At 64.3% G+C, this 10,850-nt stretch overlaps 2 protein-coding genes across 2 annotated transcripts in view; one reads left to right on the top strand and one right to left on the bottom strand.

The window, feature by feature from the left end:
• Positions 1-491: 491 nt before the first annotated feature.
• SLC5A10 (solute carrier family 5 member 10) overlaps positions 492-10,850 on the top strand; it is a 53,841-nt gene continuing 43,482 nt past the window's right edge. Inside the window, exons 1-7 of the mRNA XM_059998075.1 lie at positions 492-521; positions 783-887; positions 1,218-1,277; positions 1,980-2,084; positions 7,836-7,941; positions 8,238-8,318; positions 9,740-9,945. Coding sequence (XP_059854058.1) covers positions 507-521; positions 783-887; positions 1,218-1,277; positions 1,980-2,084; positions 7,836-7,941; positions 8,238-8,318; positions 9,740-9,945 — 678 coding nt within the window. The 5' untranslated portion in view covers positions 492-506. The remainder of the gene's footprint in view (positions 522-782; positions 888-1,217; positions 1,278-1,979; positions 2,085-7,835; positions 7,942-8,237; positions 8,319-9,739; positions 9,946-10,850) is intronic.
• The window catches only part of FAM83G (family with sequence similarity 83 member G), a 29,170-nt gene continuing 28,272 nt past the window's right edge, over positions 9,953-10,850 (bottom strand). The window contains exon 5 of the mRNA XM_059998074.1: positions 9,953-10,476. Coding sequence (XP_059854057.1) covers positions 10,084-10,476 — 393 coding nt within the window. The 3' untranslated portion in view covers positions 9,953-10,083. The remainder of the gene's footprint in view (positions 10,477-10,850) is intronic.

Genomic DNA, 10,850 nt, shown 5'->3' with positions numbered 1-10,850 from the left:
ATAGGAGAGAAGCGATTTTGGTCATCACAGGCAGCAGCGGGGCCCCTTCTATGCAGGCACTGTGCACATCACCCTAACTCTCCCACAGCCCCGGGCCAAAGGCCAGCCCCGTTTACAGGTGAACCCCGGGGCTTCAGGGGACAGGGACTTGCGCAGTGAACCCCAGGACCCTGCACGGAGGGGAGGGCCTCCTCCTGTCTACTCCTAACGCCATCAGCTGATGAGCACTGGGGCTGTTTCCACCCTTTGGCGTTGTGAATAACACCGCTGTGAACATTCGAGTACAGGTTTTGCTCGAGCACCTGTTTCCAGTTCTCTGTATCCTGGGAGTGGATTTGCTGGGTCCCGGGATAATCTGTGTGTCTAAGTCTTTGGGGAGCCAGCGGACTGTTTCCGCAGCAGCGGCACGAGCCACGCGAGGGCTCCAGTTTCCACTTCTGTCCTTGCAGTCCTCGTGCCGGGCCAGCAGGAACACAGTGAGCGGCTACTTCCTGGCGGGCCGGGACATGACGTGGGGGCCGGTGAGTACACCCTGTCTCCTCCCGCCCCTCCTTCCAGTGGGGCCGCATCTGATCTCTAGGTCAGCCCTCATCTGCATCCCTGCGGTCACTGTGTGTCCTCCTCACCCAACGTCACCCCCCAGGCCAGCCCAAGCAGGCAGTGATGGGGCAGGCTGAGACTGACAGGGGGTCCCCAAGCTGGGGTGCTGGAAAACGTGGCAAGGGTGGGGCTCGGAGTCGGGGTGGGCCTCTTGCTAGATCCTTTTCCTCTCTCTCCTCCAGATGGGAGCCTCCCTCTTTGCCAGCAGCGAGGGCTCGGGCCTCTTCATCGGACTGGCGGGTTCGGGTGCAGCTGGAGGCCTGGCGGTGGCAGGCTTCGAGTGGCATGTGAGCTCCTGGAAGGCGGGCCCAGGCTGTGTGGGGCCGTGGGAGGAAGCACAGCAACCTTGAGAGATGCTGGATGGGGCTGCATCAGAGCCTACCCCTCTGTGGCCAGAGGGGCAGCTCCCAGCAACCGGCGTGGCCAGCGTCCAGGCAGGCGGCGCTCCTGGGGAAGCTGGGTCTTCAGAATGCTGAAGAGCCGCGGGAAGCCGTGAGCCTTTGCCTGGCTGTCTGTTTATAGGGCTGCGGGGGCGGGGCCGCCCCAGGTTCTCCTGGCAACTCAGGCCTCCAGACCCCTGGTGTCTGCTGTCCTTACTCTGCCTCTGTCCCCCTCAGGCCACGTACGTGCTGCTGGCCCTGGCGTGGGTGTTCGTGCCCATCTACATCTCTTCGGAGGTGAGTCTGCTCCTGGGGCCTCAGGACAGCCCCGCCTGCGTCCGGGCCTTGGTTGGAGTGGGTGGTGGTGATGGGCAGGACCCCTGGCTTCACTCACAAGGTGAGTGAACCCACAACTCTCAGTTCTGGGTTTGTTGTTAGTCCAACTAACATTCCCATCAGCCCACGAAGACAGGTCCCCTTGGACCTCAGCCCATGGGCCTCGTCTGTTGGTTTCTGCTGTACCTGCGTGTTGCATCTGGGGGATGATGCATCTACCCGAGCACACAGGCTGCACACCTGGGCTGTGCACTGGGCTACACACCTGGGTGAGACACCTGGGCTGCACACCTGGGTGGCACACCCAGGGGACACTGTCCTTGACTCCACCACTCCTTCAGCCCCAGCTGGGCTGTCACTAAGTCCAGGGGATCCCCTTTCCTGGTTGTCTCAGTCGGGCACAGCCGGCTTCCCCAACCAGCCGAAGCTCACTGGATTTGTCACCACAGCCTCCAAACTCATCCCTGTGCCCCCAGGCACAGTCCCCCGAATCCATTCCTCCTGTCTCAGCCTGCCACACCCAGGCCTGAGCCCCTCAGGATGTGATCAGAGCGCTTAGCCTGGAATTCCAGGCCTGGCGTTGGGAGTGTGAGAAGCTCCCGGTCCTGAACATGGGCTGTGGTCTCGCAGCACGCTTAACCCCTGCCCCCGTGCCCCCGCCAGATTGTCACCATGCCTGAATACATCCAGAAGCGCTATGGAGGCCAACGGATACGCATGTACCTGTCTGTCCTGTCGCTGCTGCTGTCTGTCTTCACCAAGATATCGGTGAGCTGCCCCACCCCCAGCTTCTGGCTGGAACACCCCTGCTCTGGGGTCCTCGAAGGGACCTGACATCCCTTGATCTGTCTCTGCCTTGTCTAACAGCTGGGGAAACTGAGGCCTAGAGAGGCACACTGACTTGCCTAGGGTCACACAGCTGGCCCAGCACCCTGGGGCTGGGCTCAGCAGCCGGCGAATTTGGGGTCAGAACGCAGGCCCCGTGACTCCTGCTTTGCCCAGGTTCTGGATGCGGGGTGTCAGGGGTTACGGTTAAGGGCCGGCACCGGGTGAGCCGGGACCGCCCACTAGGGGGCGCCCAGAGCCCGAGGTCTCTGGCCCGTGATGCCGTTTGGTTGTCAGTCCTCCGCTAGGCTGACCCCGCGGCGCCCCCTTTCCCTTGCGGGCCTGGCCTGGCCCCGCTGGAGGGCCAGCGTGGGGCGCGTCTTGTCCACACCCTGCGTTTCACAGGTAGGGAGACGGAGGCCGGGAGGGCGGGGAGCTGGTCCCCGGCGCGCGAGAACTCCGCGGCAGCACCAGGCCTCGGGTTCTCCCTCCCGAGTCCTCGGTGCCTGCCGGTCCCCTGAGGCCGTCCAGCCGCTCCAGCTCCGGCCCCTGCGAGGGCTCAGAGGTGGTCGGCGGGGCCTGGGCGGCCTGCTTCTGGCCGAGCGAGCCCGCGCAGCCCCGAGCCTGCTTCCTCCCGCGTGAGGCCTGGCGCTTCTGAGGGCGTGGCCGGGGCTTCCTCCTCCGCGGCCCCTGCAGCCCCGGGAGCCTCGGCCGGCCGGGCCTTCACCGGAGCTGCGCGTCTGCACGTCTCCTTCTGGGTGGGTTTCGGGGTGTTTAGAGAGCAGGCGCCGCCTTCTTCCCTGGACAGATCCTAAGAGTTCTCCCCTGGGGCTTCCCTCTACCGACCAGGACGGCGCCGCTGCTCTCCAGGCCCAGTTCCCACGCGGGCTCCTCCCCCCCCGCCCCCCCGCCCCCCCACCCCCCCCCCGTGCCGGGCGCCTCCCTGGCAGCAGGGCCTCAGTACAGGGGGACGCAGGTGTGTCACGGTGGGCGGGGGGGACAGTGCGGACCCAGAAGAGGGGTTGGCAGTGCGTGCTGGGGTTGCGTTGGTTGGGGTCTAGTGGAGAAGGGGGTACGCACGGCATGGGGGGTGCAAACGCCAAGGAGAGAGGTGCACGGGCGTAGGGCGCGTCTGGGGTGGTCCCGTCCGGAGGCCCAGACTGCAGGGGTCAGGCGCCTCGGGAGCAGAGGAGGAGCTGGGAGGGAGGTGACCGGGAGCGGTGGCAGCTGAGGCAGACCTGAGGGCTGCAGCTGGCTCTTGGGTGGCAGTTCCCGCCCTGGCCCAGGGGGCTCCGTCGGAGATGAGTGAGGAGTGCCCCAGGGGCCCTGGAGGCTTTGAGCAGAGGTGACACGGTCAGGTCTGTGTTAGTGCCACCGGCACCCCCAGAGGATGGACTGGAGGGAACAGGGGCGAGAGGCGGGGGGCGGGGGGCAGTCTGGTGAGGCCAACCCCTGGTCAAAGGGGTTTCGTCTCCGCCCACCCCCCTGTTCGTCCTACTGGTGGCTCTGAGGCAGAGCTCACACGTCACACTCATAGCTTGGGCAGGACGTCCAGAATGTCGGGGTTGGGGGGCAAAGTGGGGGATCCTTCGAGGCCACCTCGTGTGCAGCCCTGTTTACAGACAAGACGATTGAGGCCTAGGGAGTGGCCACCACTTGCTGAATCAGGCAGGGACAACCGTTAGAGCCCAGTGGGCCCGAGCGCTGCCGTGTGGCGCTGAAGGAGCCAGGCGTGGTACTTCAGACTCCACTTTGTGATGGGATGACTCAGTTTGCCCACCTATAAAATGGGGAGCCTCAAGGCTGGGGCTGCCTGGATGAAGTGGACAGGGAAGCAGGAGGAATGCGGATTGCCGGGCTGGGTCTGGGAGGGACTGGGGCCCCCCAGCTAATGTTTGGGGCTGAAGCTGTTTGCAGTGTGTGTGCCCAGCCGGCCCCCAGAGGCCCTGACCTCACTGGGTGGAGCCCCAAGAACGCCCAGGACCCTCACCAGCTGCAGCCTGTCCAGAGACCACAGGGCCCGCCTGCCGCCAGCCCCCATGTGGGGACAGTGGTGTGCAGAGAGAGCAAGCCATGGGTGGCAGGGGGCCTCACACGGGCTTGGGGGGAACCGAGCTCCATCACCGTGTGCTCTGGGAAATAGAGAAACCCGGCCTGACACCCCAGGCCACTCAGGGTAAAGGCCAACCGTGGCCAGCAAGACCCTCACCTCTCCTGCTTCTCCCGACGCAGACATCACTCCAGCTACACTGAGCACACCCGAGGCATGACCCTGCCACAGGGCCTTTGCACCTGCTGTGTCCTCTGGCTGGAACCTCTTCTCCTGGATATCCATGTGGCTCACGCCCCTGCCTCTCAGGTCTTTCACAGCTCACCCTCTCAGCGAGGCCCTCGGCTGCCCCGCAGGTGCAGACCTGCGCCCCCGTCTTTCACACACGTGCTACCTTCTTACGCCGAATGATTTCATTAGAATGGCCACAGTCTGCCTCCCCCATTTTTTCTCTGTTCATTGGTGTATCCCCAGTGGTACTAGGTGCCCGGCACACCTCATGGGACTGAATGGAATCATCTATGTCAGGCTCGGCTGGGTTTTCCGTGAGGGGCCAGATAGAAAGTATGCTCAGTTTTGCATGCCACTTACACACCACTGAAATTTGCTGTTGGCGTTTGAAAGACACACCAGTGCGCCTGATGGGATCAAGCCTGTGGGCTATAGTGTACCAGCCCCTGGTCTATGCAAACGTGCCTGTTTATTGAGCACCTACTGTGTGCCAGGCCCTGGGTGGGCACCCATGATGAACCCATTTCTCGTTCTCAAGGACTTTTCCTTCCAGGCAGATGAGATAAGTCAGCAGAGCAGTGCATCCACACTGAGTGGTACAAGGGTGATCAGTGCAGCAAATGCAGGGCTGAAATCTGGACGGAAGAGAAGGAGCAAGCGACAGGTTTGCTTTGCAGACAGTGGTCCAGCTGCTGAGGGAAGCCGATGGGGCTGGGGAGAGGGTGCGTGCAGGGCCTCTGGGCCGGGAGGTGGGTTTCATTCTGCGCGAGTGGAGATGCAGAGACCTCGGCGCTCCCTCTGAACAAGCCGAGTGCAGGAGGGACCAGCGAGGGGATTCCAAAGGGATGGGGCCCAGGGTGGGGAAAGTGGAGGCGGGCAGGAGTACTTTGGGAATCAACAGCCATGGCCGGTGGGTTGGGTGCAGGGAGTGTGGCAAAGGTGAGACGTGTCCAAAACACTGAAGGGACAGTGATGGCCTCTGTGGAGATGGGCGAGGTTGGGGGTTGGGGACACAGGCTGATTTGGGGTAAACTCGTGGTAAGTGTCAGTGCAGGGACCTGCCCAGCTTCTCTGCTATCCACAAAGGGAGGGGGCAGTAGGGTCTCATGCAGGAAGGTGTCCAGGACAGGGCCCAGCCAGGGGGCACGTGCCTGTGGGGCACTCGGGGTGCTGAGAAGCTGTGACGAGCCAGCGGAGCAGCCCTAGCCTGCAGGTCAGCTCAGCCCAGCTCCCTCCCATGTCCGGGGCTCATGGCCCCTGCAAGCCCGTGGGATGGTGCAGGAAGGGGGGGTCAACCCTCTCAGGGGCCCCGAGGGTCAGCCCTAAAGCCCGCAGCCCTGCTCACAACCGTGCAGCTTTGGGCCAGTTGCTTCGTGCCTCTGCGCCCGTGCCCCGCTCTATGGAGTGGAGCGGCTCCCTCAGGGGTCCCGCCTGCGCCTCCGCGGCCTGCCCTGCGCAGGGCCTGCAGAGGCCAGCAGGGCCAGAGGGGGCCGAGCACAAGTGCCTGTGTTTCTCCACATCTGCACCCACACTCTACCCAGAGGCTCAGGAGGTAAGGCGACGTGCTCACCAGGGACACAGACCCAGGTCCGAGCGGGGCTCTTAGCTTCTAGCAGGCTGCAGCTCAGCTGGGGCCCCAGGAGAGGGAGCTCCGTCGGCAGAAGGAGAGGTCAGAGCCGGCCGGGGGTCGTCTGAGGCTCCTCGCGGGGTCTCCTTTAGAGCCAGCAGGCAACCGCACATTTGCTGGCCTCCAGCGGCAGCTGCGTGGGGTCCCCAGGGGATCGGCGGCTAAAGTCCCACCTCCACACCTGTGCCTGTGCTGTTCCCGCTGCCCACGCATCACTCTTCAGATCTGCTGCCCTGGAAGGAAGTCCCTGAGCAGTAGAGCAGTTGGGGAGCAGGGCATCGGGGCGGGCTGAGTCCTGAGCAATGAGATGCAGAGATGGGAGGTCCCAGGGCAGAGGAACTTGGGCGGGCCAAGGCCTGGAGGCAGCAAAGTGCCTGGCGTGGAATGTCAGCGTGACCAGACTTACCTGGGCTTAAAGGGATGCGTGGCCAGAGCCTGGAGGCTGGGCGCACAGGCCAGGGCTGTCCTCTGAGGCAGATGGGGTCCAGGGAGTGGTCTTGAGCAGTGGCTGGAGGCCAGCCAGGTGGGAGGAGGGGCTGCTACTTTCTAGAGCCCCCCTGCTCCGTCGCCGGTCCCCTCCATCTCTGATACCTGCCAGAGCCTCGCCTTGGGGAGGTCGCTTGCCCTCCATGGGCCTCCGTTTGTCCCTGGTCTGACGGAGCAGGGGGCTTGGAGAGTCCTTCCTGCTCTGATATCCAGCAGCTCTGGGCTTCTTAGCTTGGGCTGGAGGTGGACACACACACTCGCAGCCGGAGGGTGGGGGGGCCAGAGTGAGGGGCCGCCGACTCCCGAGAACACCTCGTCTGAGTGCCCACGCTGGCAGGTGCCCTCTCCAGGAGAGGGGAGGGGAGGAGCCTGGGGGAAGCAGGGGTTCCACAAGCCTGACTCCGAGCAGGGCTGGTCAGCTCCTAGCTCGGCCGGTGCCCCAGGCCTCGAGCAGACTGTCCCCCACTCGGCAAGCTCAGCTAACCCGCGGGCTTGCCCAGCTCTCTGAGGAGCCTCTTGGCCCCAAAGGCTGTATTTTGGGTTATCTCCCTGCCATTAAGCAAGCCCAGAACGGCAGTTTCGGAAACTTGCGGCGGGGAGGGACCCTGGCCCAGCCCTAGGTCCCGCAGGATCGGGTCCTCCCTCCTTCCCTGGGCACCCACTGCGCAGTGGGGAGGGGCGGGCAGTTGTGGTCCGTAAGGCCCATTCCAGTGCTGAGGCTAGAAGACTCGCCCCAGGGCTTCAACTCTTGCCTCTGTGCTGCCCCAGGGCCTGGGATGGCAGGACTGTGTCCAGTTCAGCCCTAGGAAGCAGCCTCGGCCTGAGCCGTGGTCCTGGCTTCAGTGTCAACCCCATGGTGGGTCAATAAGCGAGACGGCCCCTCTGTTCCCCCAGCCCACCCCTGGCACACATCTGGTTTCTTCTTGGGGTGCCCTGCTTAACAGGGAGCAGAGAACAGGGACCCAGGGACCCAGACAGACGTGGGTCTGGAGATGGAGGCTCACTCGTCTTCTTGGACCCCCCACCTCCAGGAAGCCCTCCCGGACTCCCTTTTCCATCCCCAGGCAGGGGCCAGACTGAACAGCAACACCGCTCCCTGGTGGGCAGAGGCCACTCAGGACTTTATTAACATCAGCAACGTCCCCTGCACACTGCTTGTCCACAGCCAGGACTTCCTCCCCTTCAGAACAGTCCCTGGAAGGTGGGGGGGGTCTCCCCTTCTTCCTCGACGTCGGATGTGTGGCGCTCCGGGTCCTGCGGTTACCTCGGGCCCCTGCACACACCCCTTTCCCGTCCCCAGATCGACCTGTACGCGGGGGCCCTCTTCGTGCACATCTGCCTGGGCTGGAACTTCTACCTGTCCACCATCCTCATGCTCGCCGTCACGGCCCTGTACACCATCGCAGGTACGGCGCCTGCGGGTGGCAGGTGTGGCCTGTGGACACGCACGGGAACCCGAGCGGTTGGTGGGGGGCAGGGGGCCGCCCCCTCCCACAGCCTGGGACCTGGCCAGTTCGTGTCAGGCACCTGGGCTTCAGCAGCTGGCTCCGCTGGCCTGGCTGCTGTGTCCACAGCTCACCCACCCGTGCAAGGGCAGGGGACGTCGATGTGGAACAGCTGTCCCTCCCGGAGCTCTGCTCACCTCCCTGTCCCTCCCCTGTCGAGGCCAGGGCCCCTCCAGCTCTCTCGTCTCCACCCACAGGGGGCCTGGCCGCTGTGATCTACACAGACGCCCTGCAAACGCTCATCATGGTGGTGGGAGCCGTGATCCTGACGGTCAAAGGTGAGAGGCCATGGGGGCTGTCACAGCAGCGAGCCCTTTGGGGTCTGGGTGCCGCCCTGTCAGGGCCCGGTGTCCGCACTGGGGGTGGGTGGCCTCATGAGGTCAAGCCAAGGTCAAGCCACGAGGCAGTCAGCCCCCCACCGGCCTCCCCTGGGTGACGGAGGCCTGCTCCCCTCCCACCCCTGCTGCCCAGCGGCACTTCTGTCACCCGCTCCGGGCCGGCTGGCATCTGGCTGCGGACCTGACTCAGGAGGCAGGGCTGTCCGCACCCACGCGGGCTCGGGGCTCAGTGGGAGCAGGGCTGCGGGTGGGTGTGCAGACACACTTGGGAGACCACAGACCTGCCTGGACATCTGCCCCCATTGCTTCAAAGCATGTCCAAGATCTCAAGAAGCCAGCAGGACAAAGGCAAGGTGGAGAGAAGGGGGGTTTGGATCTCCTGGTCTGGGAACAGGGAGGAAGCTCGGGGTGGGGGCTGCCCCAGAGGTAGTGAGATCCCCATCCCGGGAAGTATGCAAGCAGAGCCAGGAGGATCCCACGGAGAGCAAACGGTCTCTTCCAGACTCAGACTCTAGGACCCTGTGGCTGGGCAGTTTCCAACCCGTGTCTGGTGTTCGTCCGTTCGCTCTGAGCACTCCCCCTGGCCTGGCCTGGGCTACAGGTGGCACTGGTGCCGGGAGCCCAGAGTCCGGGCAGCGGGCCGCCTGCTGGGGAAGGCGGGGGAGTGGGGCCTGTGGCTGCCCAGCCTCCTCACAGACCAGGGGCCTGTGTACCCGGAGCCCACTGCGGGAGAGGCACCCAAGCAGCCAGGCCTGGTCTGGATGGGGGCGGGGGAGTGACCACAGACAAAGCAAAAGCCACAGGTGGGCCCAGACCCCGAGGCAGACAGGAGCAGTGAGGGGGTGAACGTAGTTGGCTCGCGCCGGCCGCCTGGCGGTGTAGCCTTGGTGGTGCCCCTGCCCCTCTGGGGACTCTGTGTCCCTTCTCAGTGCCACATCCCCCAGCCATACTCAGCTCTGCCGAAGTCATGTCCTTTGGAAGCCCCTGGGTCAGGACGTTAGCCCTTCAGATTCCTCAGGAAGGTCCTCGAATGCCAAGAAAAGACACGTTTGCTTCCTTGGGTCGACAGCCTGGCAGAGAGCTCCTCACCTGAGGCTGGTGGGCGTCCAGAGGCCAGCGGGACACTGGGGTGCCCTCGTGTGGAATGCTCATTTAATATTATTATTTTAAATACAAATAAAATAGTCCTTTGAATTCACCTTTTTTAAAACCCTCTACGTCCATACCTTTCCAGACCCTGGAAAAGGTGAAGTGGGAAAAGTTGAGTTTGATGCAAGAAGTTACTCGTGAGCTGAGGGCAGTGGGGCTGGGAGTCACGGCCGCCAGCCACCAACCGTGCCTGTCCCGCCCACCCCCTCCAGCTTTCGAGCAGATCGGCGGGTATGATCAGCTGGCGCCAGCCTACGCCCGGGCCGTCCCATCCAGGATCATCTCCAACACCACCTGCCACGTGCCACGGGCAGACGCCATGCACATGTTCCGAGACCCCTCCACGGGGGACCTCCCGTGGACCGGGATGACCTTCGGCCTGACCGTCATGGCCACCTGGTACTGGTGCACCGACCAGGTGAGGTCACCGCCCTCCCTCCCTTCCTTTCTTCCAGGGTGGCTCTGGAGGTCAGGGCGGCCAGGGAACACCCGCGCGGTGAGCCCGGGCTGGGGTGGAAGCCGTGGATGGCGTGGCTTCAGGCCCGGGCACGAGGTGTTAGGGGTCCTTGCAGTCCCGGGGGGCCTGGGCCTGCCGTTTAGAGTCGGATGAAGCCCACTGGCCACCCATCCTGGCCTTCAGGTGCTTCAACTGGGACAGTTTGGAGTACGGGATTCCGAAGGGGCTGGAATGCTCCTCGGCGGCCCTGACGTCGGCCTGGGGGCTGGCGTTTCGGGCCAGTCTTGGGGTCCCAGGACCCGGCAGCTCACAGGGCTCCGGGCCACCCTTGGCCTGCCAGTGCTGGGGAGCTGCCACAGCCGGGCCCACTTTCCTGCCAGAGCTCTGGGCGCCATTGGCGGCAGGGCGGTACTGCGGGGGTCCCAGGGTCCTCGACGGCTGCGGGAAGGCATCTTTATCCCTAGGGACTCGGTAGTGGTGGAACCGCTGGCCCTGGGAGAGAGAGAGCAGAGTGAGTGAGACGCAGGGGCTGGGGCAGCTCTGCCCCTTCCTGAGGGGCCCTTGCCAGGCAGGCTGCAGCCGGCACACCTGGGTTTGCTTCCTGGCCTTGCCACTCACCAACGGGTGGTCCTAGACAAGTATCTTCCAGTCCTCCGTGCCTCGGTTTCCCCACGTGTCCCAGGGGAACGGTCCGCCTGCGAGGTCGCACTAAGGCCAGCGCCTACTCTTCCCCATGCCCTGCCCCCCTCCTCCACATTCTCCGTAAGAGGGACGGACGGGGATGCCAGAGACAGTGCCTCCCCCTGCGCCCGCGTGTGTGGTGAGTGTGGCGGCTAGGTCTTCCTCCGGAGTCTGACTCTAGGCCT

The sequence above is a fragment of the Delphinus delphis genome, chromosome 19, assembly GCF_949987515.2.
Source record: "Delphinus delphis chromosome 19, mDelDel1.2, whole genome shotgun sequence".
Taxonomy (NCBI): Eukaryota; Metazoa; Chordata; class Mammalia; order Artiodactyla; family Delphinidae; genus Delphinus; species Delphinus delphis.
This window is presented reverse-complemented; position numbering and strand designations above follow the sequence as displayed.